Here is an 18,818-nt window from a genome sequence, read left to right as displayed (position 1 = left end):
ATAGAAGTCCCATTTTATTGTGAATATTATTGTGAATATTTTATTTTGACTATTTAATCATCATTATAATGTTTAAAACGAACACATTTCAACACTTAATTAGAAATGTTCCCAGATAGTGCATATCAATATCACATCCAATATATATCAGTTGTCTACCCGTTCTCTATGAAGTAGACAGAAAAAAGTAGAGTAACAGTGACAGGGGAATGTGGTGAACGATAGTATAGAGAAGCAGTTAGAAGAAGCTAGACATGAAATGAAATGCTGGGACTAATGAGTCCTGGCCTTCAGCTGCTCTTCCCTCCTAGAACCTTCTAATTGAAGTTACTAGAATCTGTGCCTAGCTTAGAGGATCAGAGGATGGGATTTTCACCTGTTGGCCATTGACTGCAGTGTATTTAAGCCTACATGGTGGTAATAAAGAAGGGGGTTTTGGTATCAGTGTATGAAGGTCTGTGTGTCGGTCTGTCTCTGCATCTGTGTTCTCAACCTCCAGCCCCTTTCCCGGGGCCCCGATGTGCGGCAATTATTATTTTTAAAACGAACACATTTGAACACTCAATTAGAAATGTTCCCAGATAGTGAATATCAATATCACATCAAATATATATATATATATATATATATATCACTGGTCTACCCATTCTCTATGAAGCAGACAGAAAAAAAGTAGAGTACCAGTGACAGGGGAATGTGGTGAACGACAGTATAGAGAAGCAGTTAGAAGAAGCTAGACATGAAATGAGAGAGCCCCTCTGAATAGAAATACAGGAATATGGAAATAATAGAAATCTAGTTCTATTATTAAAAAGAAATTAGAATAATACAAAAGAAAAAAAACAATTGGATGGATTTAGAAACTCAAAACAGGCATCATAATAACTGCATATAGGAATTGTTTTTTATTTTCATAAAAGCAAGGTATATTGTAAAATAATGCGATAAATATTAAATCTGATTAGATAATGGAAGGTATAGTAGAAATGTGATTATTTAAAAGTTTTGTGTATTTTGAAAGTTGTCATTGAAGTGAACTCTCAGTGAACTGGTAGGCTTCTAATGAGGTCTGAGATTTGCTTCCCAATTACATTAGGGGAAGAGACGAGGAAGGAGATTTTATATGTATACAGTAGATTGGGTCTGCCTTGATGATTGTTGAAGGTGATATGGGCATTTAGATTCATGTGCACTTCTCTCTAGTTTTACCTTGGAAATTTCTCATAAGAAATGAAATAAATAAGTAACTCATTTTGATGCCTTTCAAAAGATAAGTATGTTTAAGAGATTCAACTTAAAGTTTATAGCTCTTTTAATTAAAAAAAATAATGTCCCCCAAGTCCACCCCATAACCATTCATAGCTTTCTATTTTATTTCCCTTTCCTAACAAGACCAATCTGTTTTTAGTCTGTTCCTCCATACCTACCCTCTGAGTTTCTATGGATTGTAGCTTGTTTATCATTGACTTTACATCAGATATCTACATATAATCAAATACATGCCACTTTTGTCTTTCAGGGTTTGGGGCACCTCACTCTGGATATTTTTTGTTTTATTTTTTTTTGTAGTTGTTCCATCCAGTTGCCTGTAAATTTCACAAGGTCATTTTATTAATTGCTGAGCAATATTTCATTGCATAAATGTACCATATTTTCTTTATCTACTCTTTAGTTGAGGAACAGTTATGCTGTTTCTACTTCCTGTATATCATAAATAGAGCAGCAATGAACATGCCTGAACAAGAGTCTCTATGGTAGGATGAAGGATGGTTTAAGCCATATGATTAAGAGTGGTATAGTTGGATCATGAGGTAGATAGATTCCCATCTTCTTGTGGAACCACCACTGATGTCCATAGTGGATGTATGAGTATGCATTCCATCAACAACGCATGAGTGTTCCTCTAACTCCACATCCTAAACAGCATGAGCTGTCACTTGTTTTACTGAACATTAGGTATTTGGGCAAATGCGAGATGAATTCTCAAAATAGACTTAATTTGCATTGCCGTGATGACCGAGGACATTTAACATTTCATTTCCCACTCATTTGCATTTACCTCTACTGTGAACTCTCTGTTTAGATTTGTACCCTATTTAAAACTGGGTCATCTGTTTCCTTGATATTTGGATTCTTGTTATATATATATGATATGAAATTTGTAAAAGTCTTTTCCCATTCTGTAGACTGCTGCTTTGTCCAAATGACAGTTTCCTTTGCCATGCAGGAGCTCATCATTTTCATGAGGTCCCAATTATTAATTGTTGATCTTGGTGTGGATGCTACCGATGTGCTCAGGAAGTCTTTTCGTGTGGCTGTGAGCTCAAGGCGACTCCCCACTTTTTCTTCTGTAAGGTTCAGTATATCTGATTGAAAACAAGTTTAAAGGATATATGCTATGGTACTGTCTTGTTTTATTTCTTTCAGGAGAAGTATGAATGTTGTAGCAAGTGGTTTGTGGAATATATTGAAACACATTGAATAAAGTAACCAGAAACTAACCACTATGGAGATATGAATACTCAGTCATCTATATTTAGATGTTTTAAAATATATTCTAGATGTCCCCATCAATTACAAAGGGGAAGTATGTCTTTACTGGCATAATAAGCTGGCAGATGCCACTTTAAACAAATGGTCTAAGAAATTTCACTGTAAGTGGAATAATCTGCTTTGTGCCACTAAAAACCCATACACCCAAGTTGTGCTTTAAGATGCCTCTCCCAATGATATAACACTAAATCTAATTATGAGACAGTGTCAGAGCACTTATTCTCCAAATTAGCTATCTTCCAGTCCCAAAGATAGGAATATCAAGAAAAGTCTGAGGAGATATTTTAGGCCGAGATGATTAAGGCAGTATGATTTGGCAAGTCATGGTCTTGAGCTGAAATATTTTTCATTTAAAACTTCAATTGTTAAAGAATAAAAAACTTATGCAAACACCACTCTTAACCAAAAGGCTATCTTCACTTGATACCCACTGAAAAAAGATAAAAATAAGAAATAAAATTCCTCCAGTAGTGAGACTGGGTATATCAACCATATGATTTTTTTATTTAAAATGTTGAAAATCAGACGCTGCCAATTTTCAGTTACCAATAAGTTGAGAAGCACTATTGCACTTTGCCTACACCAGGACTTCAGTTAAGTACAGTAGCCTGTAGTTAAGAATAGAAATGTAGCCGGGCAGTGGTGGCGCACGCCTTTAATCCCAGCACTTGGGAGGCAGAGTCCGGTGGATCTCTGTGAGTTCGAGACCAGCCTGGTCTACAAGAGCTAGTTCCAGGACAGGCTCCAAAACCACAGAGAAACCCTGTCTCAAAAACCAAAAAAAAAAAAAAAAAAAAAGAATAAAAATGTAAACGTAAGCATTTCTTTAAGTCAGTAAAAGTATTCAAATATGTAAAGAAATTAATGTTAATCAAGTTGACTTAACCTTTCCAAAATTTATAAAAAATTTCAAAACATCATCTTATAGAGTTTAATTGTATTTTTTCATTTTAAATTTATTGTTTAAAATACAAATTGAGTTCTGAGAAAGTGTTCCTTAAAAGCTAAAGAAGCTTCATGTCCTCTTCTGAGGCTAATGAAGGAGAAAAGCCAGTCATATGTGCAGACTTCTGGTCAAGGATAAGAAAGACTATTTTCAATAACTCCAAGCTTAGAGTTTGACCAGTGGGCTATGCTGTGGGATTCCCCTCTGTATGCTGTGAATACTATTAATGAATAAAGAAAACTGGCTTGGCCTGATAGGGTAGAACAGAACTAGGTAGGGAAAACTATACTGAATGCTGAGAGAAAGGAAACAAAGTCAGGGAGAAGCCATGTAGCCCCACCAACACAGATGCTGGAACTTTACCCGGTAAGCCACAGCCTAGTAGCAATACAGAGATTACTATCTTAAATTAAGATATAAGAGTTAGCTAATAAGAACATAGAGCTAATGGGCCAAGCAGTGATATAATATATATTTCTTCTGTGTGATTATTTTGGGTCTGAGCATCCAGCCGGTTGGGAAACAAATAAGTGACCCCTCCTTACAACAGGGCTAGTTTGTTTTGCCTGTATAACTATCCTGAGACTGATAATGATTGTCTTTGCTGAGAGCCAGAAAAATATTCAAGTAAAGTTAAGTCTCTGCTCTGGCTGATGTGCGGTTTCCATGGAGACAAGATTTAGATAGTAATATAGGGTGGAAAATATGAGAGACATTTCTGGAGCCCTAGAGAGGTAGATAACCTGAAATTGCATTGACAGAAATTTCTCTAACTCTCAAACATATTATGATCACAAAAATGAGTCATTGCAAACCTAAGTTTGCTTTATTTGTTAAGCCAATATGTCATATTAAATTAATCACAAATGAATGAGCGTGGAGAGGTGGAGTATTATGTTGTACTAACAGTGATGGGATGATATTGCTTTTAAGATACAGAGCTCATCATGTTTAATCAGTTCAGGTATAATTTTGTAGATTGTAGACTGCATGTATTAAACTGTCTGACATTTTGCTGAAATCATTTTTGTACATAAGATTAACTTTTAAGCAAGATTTCAATCGTGATTCTATGAGGACTATTTCTGTGATGGTCCTAAGTCATATTAAAAGAAATACTTAATGAGACCTTGATGGGGATTGCAAAATTCTTCACAGATCTTGAGAGGACAATAATCAACTTTATATGGAAAAACAAAAAAACCAGGATAGCCAAAACAATCCTATACAATAAAGGATCTTCTGGAGGCATTACCATCCCTGACTTCAAACTCTATTACAGAGCTACAGTAATGAAAACAGTGTGGTACTGGTATAAAAACAGAGAAGTCGACCAATGGAATTGTATAGAAGACCCGGATTTTAACCCACAAACCTATGATCACCTCATTTTCGATAAAGGAGCTAAAAGTATACAATGGAAGAAAGAAAGCATCTTCAACATATGGTGCTGGCACAACTGGATGTCAACCTGTAGAAGAATGAAAATAGATCCATATCTATCACCATGCACAAAACTCAAGTCCAAATGGATCAAAGACCTCAATATCAGTCTGAACACACTGAACCTGATAGAAGAGAAAGTGGAAAGTACCCTACAACAGATGGGCACAGGAGATCGCTTCCTATGTATAACCCCAGCAGCACAGACATTAAGGGCAACATTGAATAAATGGGACCTATTAAAACTGAGAAGCTTCTGTAAAGCAAAGGACACTGTCACTAAGACAAAAAGGCTATCTAATGACTGGGAGAAGATCTTCACCAACCCTGCAACAGACAAAGGTCTGATCTCCAAATTATATAGCGAACTCAAGAAACTAGACTTTAAAATGCTAATTAACCCAATTAAAAAATGGGGCACTGAACTGAACAGAGAATTCTCAACAGAAGAAGTTCAAATGGCCAAAAGACACTTAAGGTCATGCTCAATCTCCTTAGCGAGTAGGGAAATGCAAATCAAAACAACTTTGAGATATCATCTTACACCTGTCAGAATGGCTAAAATCAAAACCACCAATGATAGCCTTTGCTGGAGAGGCTGTGGAGGAAGGGGTACCCTTATCCATTGCTGATGGGAATGCAATATTGTCCAACCACTTTGGAAATCAGTGTTTCGGTTTCTCAGGAAATTCGGGATCAACCTACCCCTGGACCCAGCAATACCACTCCTGGGAATATACCCAAGAGATGTCCTATCATATGACAAGAGCATTTGTTCAACTATGTTCATAGCAGTATTATTTGTTATAGCCAGATCCTGGAAACAACCCAGATGTCCTTCAATGGAAGAATGGATGAAGAAAGTGTGGAATATATACACATTAGAGTACTACGCTGCGGTAAAAAACAATGACTTCTTGTATTTTGCATGCAAATGGATGGAAATAGAAAACACTATCCTGAGTGAGGTAACCCAGACCCAAAAAGATGAACACAGGATGTACTCACTCATAATTGGTTTCTAGCCGCAAATAAAGGTCACGGAGTCTATATTTGGTGAACCTAAAGAAGCTAAATAAGAAGGTGAACCCAAGGAAAAACATTTAGTTATCCTCTTGCCTATGGGAAGTAGACAAAATTGCCGGGGAGAAAATTTGGATCTTGGGGGTGGGGTGCGATGGGGGTAAGGGGAGATGGGGAGAGAAAAGTGAGAAGGGGAGGATGGGGAAACAGGATGCTTGGGTTAAAGGATGGTTGGATAGCGGAGCACGGAAGCACAATTCTTAGTTAAGGGAGCCACCTTAGGGTTGGCAAGAGACTTGGACCGAGAGGGGCTCCCAGGTGCCCAAGGCGATGTCTCTAGTTAGTTCCTTGGGCAGCTGAGGATAGGGAACCCAAAATGACCCCATCCTATAGCAGTACTGACGAATATCTTGCATATCACCATAGAACTTTCATCTGGTGATGGATGGAGATAGAGACAGAGACCCACACTGGAGCACTGGACTGAGCTCCCAAGGTCCCAATGAGGAGCGGAAGGAGGGAGAACATGAGCAAGGAAGTCAGGACCAGGAGGGGTGCACCCACCCTCTGAGACAGTGGGACTAATCTATTGGGAACTCACCAAGGCCAGCTGGACTGTGACTGAAAAAGCATGGGATAAAACCGGACTCTCTGAACATGGCGAACAATGAGGGCTGATGAGAAGCCAAGGACAATGGCACAAGGTTTTGATCCTACTTCATGTTCTGGCTTTGTGGGAGCCTAGCCAGTTTGGATGTTCAACTTCCTAGACATGGACGGAGAGGGGAGGACTTTGGACTTTCCACAGGTCAGGAAACCCTGACTGCTATTTGGACTGGAGAGGGAGGGGAAGAGGAGTGGGGGCAGGGAAAGAAGGGTGGGAGGAGGGAAATGGGAGGCTGGGAGGAGGCGGAAACTTTTTATTCCTTTTCTCAATAAAAAAAATAAATAAAACACATTAAAAAAAGAAATACTTAAAAGTATAATTATTCCATTTATCACCAGGTTATCACACAGAGCCTTAAGTTGGAATTGGTAAACTTCTCATCAGAATGCGAAAGTGTAACACTTTCACTCAAACATCCTTCAAGATACTGACTTTGTATTGAAATACTGAATGCATTTATTTATTTCCATACTCTGTAACGCATAGGGAAGTATACTATATTTGATCAAGTACAAATGTGAGGGCAAAGCAATGTTTTGATGGAGTAATTTGAAATTCAGTAATAACTATGAGGAATATTTATAGAATCTGTTGTGTTTTATTAAATAATTTTGAACGTAAACAAAAATGTAAGCATAAAACAGTTAAAATACTGAAAAGCGATTTTCTACTACAATTTCTTTGTCCATTAATTATAGCTGCTTATGTTAGCTGCTTTTAATAATTTCTTACATCATACAGAATTTGTATATATCAGCAAACATATAGTAAATTAGTTTGTATACATATTCACATCAAAATATTTTGTGTGTGTTTCTTCATAATGGTCCATTTGTATTGGAATGTAATGAGTGGATACAGGTCAAAGGATATATACATGAAAACATACAGACCCAAAATTTGTGCAAGACCTTGTGAAACCATGTAGTAGCATAGAAGCAAATAGTTTGTTTTGTTATGTTAGTATAAAAATTTTAGATACTTTGTCAATAAATTTAGCAAATACATTATCTAAACTTCCTGTTTTAGTTAGGGTTTCTATTGCTATGAAGAGACACTATGACCATGGCAAGTTCTATGAAAGAAAAAAAAATTAATTGGGACTAGCTTACATTTTCAGAGGGCTAGTCTATTAAAGCAAGGTACTGCTGAAGGAACTGAAATTCCACATCTTGATAATCCACAGAAAGCAGAAATAACTTTGTGCTAGCCTGAGCATAGCTTGACCATAGGAAACATCAAAACCTACCCCACAGACATACTTCTTCTAACAAGGCCATACTACTTCACCAATGCCATACCTCCTAATAAGTGTCCCTCCCTATTGGGGCAATTTTCTTTCAACCCACCACATTCGATTCCCTGGCCCCCATAGACTTCTTTTTTAAAAATTGATTTTTATTGAGCTCTAAATTTTTCTCAACTCCTCTCCCTGCCTCTCTGCCTCCCTTCGACCTCTCCCTAGGTCCCCATGCTAGCAGTTTACTCAGGAGATCTTGTCTCTCTTAGGGTGCTCATTATTGTTTAGATTCTCTGGGATTGTGATTTGTGGGCTGGTTTTCTTTGCTTTATGTTTAAAAACCACTTATGAGTGAGTACATGTGATAAGCGTCTTTCTGTGTCTGGGTTACCTCACTCAAAATGATGTTTTCTAGAGCCATCCATTTTCCTGCAAAACTCAAGATGTAGTTATTTTTTTCTGCTGTGTAGTACTCCATTGTGTAAATGTACCATGTTTTTCTTATCCACACTTCAGTCGAAGGGTATTTAGTTTGTTTCCAGATTCTGGTTATGACAAACAATGCTGCTATGAACATAGTTGAGCACATGTCCTTGAGGCATGATTAAGCATCCTTTGGATATATACCCAAAAGTGGTGAGGAAAGTTGTTTCCTAATTTTCTGAGAAATCGCCACACTGACATCCAAAGGGACTGTACCAGCTTGCATTCCTACCTGTAATGCCGGAGTGTTCCCTTAACCCCACAACCTCGTATCCCTGCTCCCTGTATCCCTGCTTTCTCCAAGTCCTTTATCATGAAGGGATATTGTATTTGGAGGGAAATGTAGGACATATCAGCCAAGGCATGTTGGTATATGCAGGGCAATGATGGTATAGAAAACATGAACATCAGTGATCCAGAAACAGCCAAGAGACTGTAAAGTGTTTTTTTTTTCAGAGAGAAATTTGACCTTACAAAGTTTGCCATATAGAACTTCTTGAATTTGTTATATTTAGAGAGATACAGTATTTTAAGCAACTTTAATACATAATGACAGTAATCGTGATGTGAAGAGGAGGTATGTTGAATAAAGGGCATGATCTTTTAGGAAACTTGTTATTTCTGGACAAAGTAGAATAAGTCAAAGTTGAGAGAATCTAGAGCCAGGGCAGCTAATTAGGTACTCAGAAAAATACAGTCATATTAAAGTGTCAGTAAATGATTGCTTGAGGTACAAGGTCATCTTGAAAATGCGAAGTTTAGCATTCTTTCAAGGCTCTCATATATTTACATTTGAAGTACTTTCTCAGCTGCTTAGCAGTCCATTCCTACTCAGCCCCCTGACAGAAATCTACCCTATGAAGAGTGGGTGCCTTGACTGTTTTCACTTTCGGTGTGTGTTCAGTGCGCATGCTGCCTTGATCCTAAAGACTGTGTTGTGAACTTAATAGCAGATACCTTGGTGTTTGTCCTGGGATCATAGCCCTGCTGTTGTGCTACTCCAAACTCTATACACGAAGTAAGAATTTAGGATGACCGCAATGATGGTTTCATTGCGTACATACTTACTTTATCTATCTCTAAGTAATCATGAGTTAATCTAACACCTGCTTGAGCTATCACCAGAACTGTATTTGCTTTTACACTACTTTTCTATTTATATACTCTCCAAAATATTTTATCAACTGTCATGATTGTATGCGTTTGTTGTTACAGCAGTGTTGAATATATGTTTGATTAGTTAAGTAATTTTCCAATAGTGGGTAAAATGGCCCTCTCTTGAATTACCTTTCTCCACATTACATAAAGCTTACCAGAAAGTTAGCAATACTCTGCCTGCATACATGATGTACCAACCTCTTTCTGAGTGCTTAGCTCTGTGGATGTAGGAGTGTGCAATAATTGATTAGGGGGTAAAAAATGGCAGCATGCCACTTGCATAGCTAACTGTAATATTAGTTAAGCATTAGCATGTAAAGTTGCCACTTAACTAGATCTCATATCTTATATTTCCTCTCATCTATCTCAGAATACAAGAAAATTAGTTCTCGGGCCTAAAGTTATCAACAAAACATACAAAAAATAAATCCATTTATAAAAATAGCACTGTGATGGTCATTAGGGGGATAACTAATGCATTAACATGTCACATGGTGTCAGTTATTAACAAAATCCTCGCTGAAGTGCTCCAATGGAAATTCATTTTGAAGGATGAGAAGGAAAGTATTTTGTATCTTTTATATAGGAAAGTAAATGAGATGCCCCAAGGCAGGAGGGAATTTAAATTGTATCAGAAATACATAAAAATGACAGTGTGTTGGGAATATAAAAAGAAGGTTCTGTGTGAAGAAGTTACAGAATTTACAGTGTCTCTTTCTTCACTTACATGACATAATAAGGAGTTTATCTTTAGGGTTAATTTGAGAAATTGCTCATAGATTATAATCACACTAACAATATAGTCTCCACCTTTGCTTTAAGAAACAGTTATATGTTACATCCATTAGAATATCCATGATTCTAAAATTTTAATTGGAAATGAAAAGTTAGCAGGAATTTAAAATTTTGTGCATTTGTATAATAAAATGAATTCTAATAGCCATTGCTTTAGCCAACCCAAGCTATTTTATCAAACTATTTTACTGGGAGCTGCTAATAAATAGTGTTGCAAACAGTTTGGGGGACTGGAAACAATTGCCATGGATTTCGGATTTGAAAATGAGGGCCCCCTTTTCAAGTGCATGCTGCTAACCTTTCATAGTGTGCTCAGAGATTAAAAAGAAATACAAACATAAAGCAAAGAAAACCAGCCTGTTTCATGCTACTGTATATTCCTCTCTACTGCTGGGATTAAAGTGTGTACCACCACTGTCCAGTCTCTATAGCTCACTAGTGTGGCTTTGGGTTTAAAGATGTGTGCCACCACTGTCTGGTCTGTATGACTGACTAGTGTGGCTGCTTTGCACTGACTTTCAGGCAAGCTTTATTTATTAAAACACAAATAATATGCCACTATACTTCCTATTTATAGTACAAACTAATGAGGGTGATCTCTCTTGGCTAGCATTTATTTTTTTAAAAAATAACTTGAAAGATTCCATTCTGCAGAGAGAAGCATTGTTTTTGGTTGTGCTTCCAACACGATATATCACTAAATATTGGAAATAAACTGTATCTGAAAGGTAGGAATATATGTGGGTAAGATAACATGGAGAATACAGTTAGGGTGAGATCATGTAGATCCTTTTGAGGTTTGTGGTTTTCTAGTGACAATGACTAAAATGACTAGAGAGTAAATCAGGTCAGTTTTCATTGAAGAACCTTCCTATTGTTAATGTTTTTAATTCACTTATTCTAATGACAAAATTAAAATAAAATAAATAAATCATAACAATTCACCAAGGCCCAGTTTGGCAAATATTTTACATCCCCCATGTTTTGAGATATGGAGTATTTTCAAGCAGTGTATGATTCTTTTATTTTGGCCTCTGCTTCCAAAGGCTATTTAAAAATATGTTTCAAACTTGTCCTATTTTAAGGCAAATTTCCAGTTGAAAAGATACAATTTTAGTAATAAAAAGCATAAATACTATGACTTACTAAGCACCGAATATGCTGTGATTTTTATATACTCTGTCTTCAGCCTTATGTTGTCCTCAAATGCACATTTGAAGAACATATTCCCTAAGCACCCAGAATGTGCATTTGGGCACTTAATATGTACTGAAAAGATTCCAAGGCACAAAATTTATCTCTGGAGACAAATTTGCTTTTATCAGTGATCTAGGAGTATCAGGAGTTTAAATCAAAGTTTAAGGGGTGGATACATTTCTGTTAGCAGCATATGAGAATGGATGTGTGTATTGCAGGCTGTTAAATGTGATGTATATACATATCTTCCCATATATACATATATATTTATATACAAGTATATGTGAACACGTATGATTAATGAAACAGATGCAAAAATAGATACCATATTATTGCCCTTGGGAACTATTAAGAACCTGATGTAAGATAGATCTTCAAATATTACTTTGCATATTTTTTTAAAAATTTTTTTTGTAGTTTCATAGAAAATTTTCTTCTTGGCTGACAAAATCCTGACATTAATATATCACTCAAAATAAACTGACTGTAAGATGGAAAGTCTCACACCTTGCATGCTGTTTTATAACTAAAAAGAATTACCCACTTGTCCTTCATCAGAAAAAGCAGCAATCCATGATAAAGAGTAAAATATAAGAGAATAAACACAAGAAATATAAAACTTCATTTTTACATTATTTAAAATCACTTGTTTTGGAAAGATTAAAGCATAATTCAAATCAAATGTACATTTTCTAAAACATATTTTTCATTATGCACCTCATATTTATGTATTTTTATATTTACTATATTTTAATATAAATCTTAGGTTTTCTTATTAATAGTTGTCTCTTTACTGTTCTTATAAATGAAATTGCCAGTAGCTGAGCACCAAAGTGTAACATAGCAACAAACCGCTTCCTAGGATGTAAGGCATAAATGTGCTGCTATAGAAAATTTACTGAGCTTAAAATATTTTGCTCATGTATACTATTAAAGTCTTCTTTTTTTAGCAATTGAATTAAAATATTAAATTTCATACTAAGTAATATTATTGACTGCCTCCTTCATTGAGAAAATACCAGAGTCTTTCTCTTTTTATTTTCTCCACTGTTAAATAGGTGACTGGATGGCTTTCTCTGGCAGCCTGCTCATTACAGATGAGATGAGAAGCATCATGACACACTTTCTTCATTTAGGTGGCTGTTTTTGAGGTTGACTTTTACCAATCACCTTCTTAACTGCAGTGCAGTGCCCATTTTAAATAGCTTTTATCAAGCTGATGATACATATGGATTGTAATTTTAGGTGTGGAAATTTTTGAGACTCTATGAAAGTTTATCCTTTTCTTTTCACATTTTAAATCCCGCATATTTAATATTATCTTTAATATTTAATGCATTTTATTGGATAGTTATTTATGCTTGGATACTGAATTTTCTGAGCAATAGCTATAACTTACATAACGCCAGTTATTACAGAAAAATCGCCCTCCCTTATAATCACTTGCGTGATAACTAGGCCACATCAGGGAGAAACATCCCCAGCTGAATGACTTCCCTAAGTACTGCTGCAATAACATGAGACTTAGCAATTAGTCAAGTAGTTCACTGCTGTTAAAGAAACCCTAAAACCCTGGGAAGACTGAGGCAAGAGATCGCATGCTAGGGTAGGGATGGGCACAAGATTGTCCTTGTGGAGTGAAGGCATGAGACTCTGGGAAAGCGTGCCTGTCCTGGTGGGGATGGGTTCTTTTCCTCCAGTGCCCTCAGTTGTTGTTTTTTTTTTCTTTGACTTCAAATGGTTCTTAACTGTTGATTCAGTTCAGATGAGGACATTTCCTTTCCTCTAACTTCTTTCTCCCACCATCCTCCCAAGTCTTTTCTCTGTGGAAGAGATGAGAATCAGGAAACTAAACCACTAAGAAAGTTGAATATTATCTATCAATTTCACGTTATGAACTACATTAAGTAATGGTTATTCCTCATATGAAAGTGTTACACTGTCTTGAGACTATCCAGCTACAGTTGGGTAAAGTGTTTACGTGAATATTGTATGCAAACGCCATTAGTAGCATAGTTCCTCTGTAAAGATACCAATCCCAGCTGCAGGCATTGCTCAGTTGTCCATAGAAAAGTTCTTTAGATACAATCTATGCATATTCCTTACTCCTATAGCAAGGATGTCTTGATAGGCTTCTGGAAAAGAATGATTTTGGAGTTCGGTTCCTGGAGGACGCATGAAATCTTATTTGTATTAGGTATAGAAATTGTGTATAGTAAATACCTAAGTAGTGATTAATCACACTTTTTACTCATTCATATGTAAAATGTTAGAAACGTCTACAACCACTTCAGAATCATAAGATAATCTAAAGTACATAAGTTTTATTTCAAATATATCAAATAAATTTACCATCTAGTGTAGATATCAATCAATTTCCATAACAATAATGTTAAATTGTAAAGGTGATCTAAAGGAATTGTGCTTGTGATTACAGGTTTGGTTACAAAAATACGGCTACCTTCCACCGACTGATCCCAGAATGTCTGTACTGCGTTCTGCAGAGACCATGCAATCGGCCCTAGCTGCCATGCAACAGTTCTATGGCATTAACATGACAGGAAAAGTGGACAGAAACACAATTGAGTAAGTAACGTCCTCCCAGTTCCTTCTCTCATGGATTCCTGAGCCCAGATAAATTGTCAACAAAACTATGCAGACTGCACCAACCACTATTGATATATTTTGATTCTGTAAACTTTTCTTTGGAATGTATCCTATTTCCAACCCCAGTCTTTTGAGGCTTTTCTTATATCATGCATATACAATGTCAGGTTGCTAACGTTGTTTTAACAACACATTTTGAATCAAGAAAGAAAATATGAGCAAGAGACAAAGTAAATGCATGTTTTAAGACAGTGTATGGAGTGGCAATTAGTGTTACCTGCTTTGTGTGGTTCATGAGAGTTCCTGTTCACATCTCTGCAAACTATTATCTTGTTAGCAGCTTCACGTTGGATGGGGCAGGATGCATGTGTTTCAATAGTTGAAAGAGAGAAACAGTACAAATAATGTTCTTATATTGTGCTGGTAGGGAAAATTCAGAAATGGGCTATTGAAAGTTTGCTAGGTACCTATTGTGACAGCAATCTATATGAGAAACGTTAAATACTATTTTTCACTGGAAATAATTTGTTCATGCTACTAATTTGGTGTTTTATCCATTATTCCTTCATCTATTGATTAAACAAGTGGTTCTTGTGTACACTTTGTGAAAGACTACGAAAGCAAATTTATTACCTCTTTGGTAATGTAACTTTGTGTGTTCATGGCATGCAATGGCGTAGTATTTTGGACAGAGGCTCCTAGAAGGTTGTGTAATATCAGGAAGCATAATTAATGGTCCTCTACTACAAAGGAGGGATTGATTTTTTTTCCTCTGTACGCAGGCAAAACTCTGTGTTCTTAGCACCCCGACACTCACAAAGTGAATATATCTCTGTTACTTGATGATCATGCATTAAACTTCACAATAGATAAAATACAATTTACTCTCCATTTTCCAGAAGAAAGAGAGGAATATCAGAGCCCAAATAAAGTAGAGGGAAATTGCACAACTTGGGCCTTGTGGCATCAAGCTCGGGAGGCTTCCTTCTGGATATGTCAAAAATATCATTCATTTTTCTTTGTAAGAATGAAACATCTTGACACAAACAAACTCTGACCCATCACATTTAATCTGAAATTCTATATCTTTTGTAATGGTCACTTAAGACTGTTAGTCATTGTATCTCTGTATCACCAAGACAGGAGCTCATAGGATTGAAACTTCAAAATTAAACTTCAAAGTAGGTTTTAAAAATTAAGATCTTAAGTCCCTGAGGTTTTAAATAGATGTATAAGTACTGGCTAGTCCAGATCTTGGGAAATGAAAATCAATGAAAAATTAACAACATTCTGCAACAGTTAGAAGCCTCATATCAATATTGGGGATAGAATTTCAAAATCCCAGCCCTGAGTACCTTTCGTCATTGTAAGTACCTATTTATAAAGACACATTGGAATCAGACATTTTTTTCATACTATAAGTATCCATTATCACTAATAAAGGTAGGCTTTGGTAATAAGGTAAAACCAGTTCTGGCATTTTGTTTCTGGGTATTATATAAACATTTTTTCACCTAATCTCCTGCTCTTCATATTATTAACCCTTTTTTATTTTGTCTCTCCCCCATTCTCTTCCATGAAGCCCCTCTGTTGCTCTAGATTGCTTGGCCTTAAACCTTATTGTTGCTAAAACTAGAAGCCCCATGACTTCATTTTCCTGCTGTCTGTTTTTTTCAATGAAATAATTAATACTGAGGTGTTATGTCTCCTCATATCAAATACTTTGAAGTATAAGCCCTCTAATCATGCTTTAAAAGCATTGCTCTGTGCTTTCTTTAATTCAAATTAACATATAAGGATAATCACGCTGAAACTGCATGATTATAAGTTATGATGGTCCACACTTACAATATAAGAATACAGAAGTGGAGCCAGGGTGATTGACACAAATGTGACACCATTTTGGCATGCACAGTGAGTTTCATGTAAATACTGACTCGAGAGTGAAGCCTTCTCACGAAAAACTGCGCTGGAGAGATGCCACCTTAGTTAAGGGTGTTTGCTGCTTGTCTTAGGTACATTTCAATTACTATTACAACACACCATGACTAAGGCAACTTATAAACGAGTTTATTGGAACGGTATGGTTTCAATGGTGAGTCCATGGCTGTCAGAGAGAAAGTACCCCTGGAGCTTGAGTTACAGTCAATTGTCAACTGCTCGATCTGGGTGCTAAGAACTGAACTCAGTTCCTCTACAAGAACTGTAAATATCCACAACCCTGGTCACTCTAGCCCTTCATCTGATTTTAAATTAAAAAAAAAAAAATCCTCCCCCTCCTTTGGCAAACAGACTTATGGTAGAGTTGAGCTATAATTCTCAGGCAATTAAAGTGATTATTCCAATTGCGGTAATCCTTGTATTATGTTGAAGTAATTAACCACTTCCAAGTAACAAATTTGGTAATGCTTTGAATAGAATATTTTATTACTTTTTTGTTCATTAGAACTGACATTAGAAAGATAGTAGCATTTATTCTCCACCAAAAACTAAATCCATTGTCTAATAGTATATTAATTCTTTTAAATGATAAGTTGGCTAACTAATTTATTATTTAAACAAGCTCACTTAAATTCCTTAATGAATAGACAATGTTATCGTAGGCATAAAATATATTTTAGCAAGTTGAGAAATTCAAGCTCGTTATGTAGGGCATGCCTGATTTTTGTTTTCTAATTTTAAATGTAACTTGTGGGGGTTCTTGTTTAATGGATATATAGCAGTATATAGCAAAGAATGCATGATGAGAGGACTATCTCTTACAGTTCTTACTATTCTCTATACTTTCATATATGTACCATGTATGTGTGTATATTTGAGTAGTTCTGATGATCTAAATAATGACTCACAGATTAGTCAACAGATGCTAATATGTTTTCTTTGAACCGTTTTAGCTCTAGTAGCATTTCTAAAAGCTTACTATGGCCAGGAGGTGGTGGCGCACGCCTTTAATCCCAGCACTCGGGAGGCAGAGGCAGGCGGATCTCTGTGAGGTCGAGGCCAGCCTGGTCTACAAGAGCTAGTTCCAGGACAGGCTCCAAAAACCACAGAGAAACCCTGTCTCGAAAAACCAAAAAAAAAAGAAAAACGAAAAACTAAAAACTAAAAACTTACTATGAAAATGGGAAGTGAAGATTTCCTCTAGGTTACAGACTTTTCAACAGTGAATTCTATAAAGAAATTTCAAGGAACTTCTTTCTGCAGTTATCTCAAAGTACACTGGAGGAAGTAAATGCACTGAAAATTTTTTGTAGTAACATATTGTGTTAACTGTTTCTGAAAATGTACGGCATCTATTTAGTTTAAATTGTAAGGACATTGAACATGGACCCCATCACTCTATGGGTTGCTGTCTATTTTCCCTTTGAAATCATTAAGAAGAGTTGCTGAAAAATACCCACTTTTTTCAGTTGGATGAAGAAGCCTCGGTGTGGTGTCCCGGACCAGACAAGAGGCAGCTCCAAATTCAACATTCGTCGGAAGCGCTACGCACTGACTGGACAGAAGTGGCAACACAAACATATCACCTACAGGTACGAGCACCACCCCTACCCCAACCTTCACTTAGAGGTAAGCACCCATCCCTACCCCAACCTTCACTTAGAGGTAAGCACCCATCCCTACCCCAACCTTCACTTAGAGGTAAGCACCCATCCCTACCCCCAACCTTGTTTCTTCCCATTGCTTTGGCATTTCCTTTGATACATGTTATTTTATGAAGATGGACTGCGTGTCTGAAATCAGTGACATATTGTCCTTTGAAAGGTATTTATACTCGAAAAAATAAGCAGGTAGCATAGCTTTTAATTCTATCTTTTATTCAATATGCTTTTGAAATTACTGATAACACTGAAAACACTTTGTTTTTGTTTGTACGTTTGGTTTTTGCTGTGGTAATTACTGAACTTGATATCAGAATGACAAACAACCTAATGTTACCACCACTTCATTGGAAATTTTATGTTTTTTTTTTTAAAGCCACTGAACTACTAATACTTTAAGGGTTCCACTTTGATCAAAGAACAGTGCTCAGACCCTGGAGAACAACAATTAAACATGAGGACTCTGTGTGTCCTTAGGGAATATATAGCGGTGGGGAGACTAGCAATTCTATAAATGTCATGTCTGTATGAAAAGGAAGAAACAAAACATACCCACCCAACATCAGGACTGGCCTAGCCATTCTAGAAAATCAGGAAGTCTTTTTAATGAAATGTCTCTTCTTAGACAAGGCTCATAAGAATATTTGAAATAACTTGTTAAACCAATGGATAGGAGATGAAAGACACTGCATGGAGAGGGTATACCAAAAATACCTCAATAAAATTATATTATTAGGAGAGGAAATTATAATTCTTGTTATTTTCACAAATAGGCCTTAATGAAGTGTTTAAAGGTAGCATTGAAATGATTTGGTTTGGTTTTCTCTATATACAACTAGAATATGGCATTTGTACTTATTTTGATTATTTAGAGGTCAAACCTCAATCAGAGTTATAATCTCATATTGTCTTCCCGGATAGAATAACACTAGATAATTGTTTTATGAAAATTATGTCAGCTACTCTTCAGATAAATTAAAGACAAAATAACCTTGGCTCTTCCCATGAAGCTAGTATTCACCGTCATTTAAATTTTTCTGTGGGTTATTCATTTAGTTATAGAAACATTTCATACCACTTACATTGTCTGTGCTTTCAAAAGAA

The 18,818-nt window shown here is 36.2% G+C and overlaps 1 protein-coding gene across 1 annotated transcript in view; it reads left to right on the top strand.

Moving 5' to 3' along the window:
• The window catches only part of Mmp16 (matrix metallopeptidase 16), a 184,758-nt gene that overhangs the window by 87,310 nt on the left and 78,630 nt on the right, over nucleotides 1-18,818 (top strand). The window contains exons 2-3 of the mRNA XM_075966915.1: nucleotides 13,943-14,091; nucleotides 17,523-17,645. Of these exons, the coding sequence (XP_075823030.1) occupies nucleotides 13,943-14,091; nucleotides 17,523-17,645 (272 nt within the window). The remainder of the gene's footprint in view (nucleotides 1-13,942; nucleotides 14,092-17,522; nucleotides 17,646-18,818) is intronic.

This window comes from Microtus pennsylvanicus, chromosome 3 (assembly GCF_037038515.1).
Source record: "Microtus pennsylvanicus isolate mMicPen1 chromosome 3, mMicPen1.hap1, whole genome shotgun sequence".
Taxonomy (NCBI): domain Eukaryota; kingdom Metazoa; phylum Chordata; class Mammalia; order Rodentia; family Cricetidae; genus Microtus; species Microtus pennsylvanicus.
The sequence above is the reverse complement of the archived record's forward strand: the minus strand, read 5'-3'. Positions and strand labels throughout refer to the sequence as shown.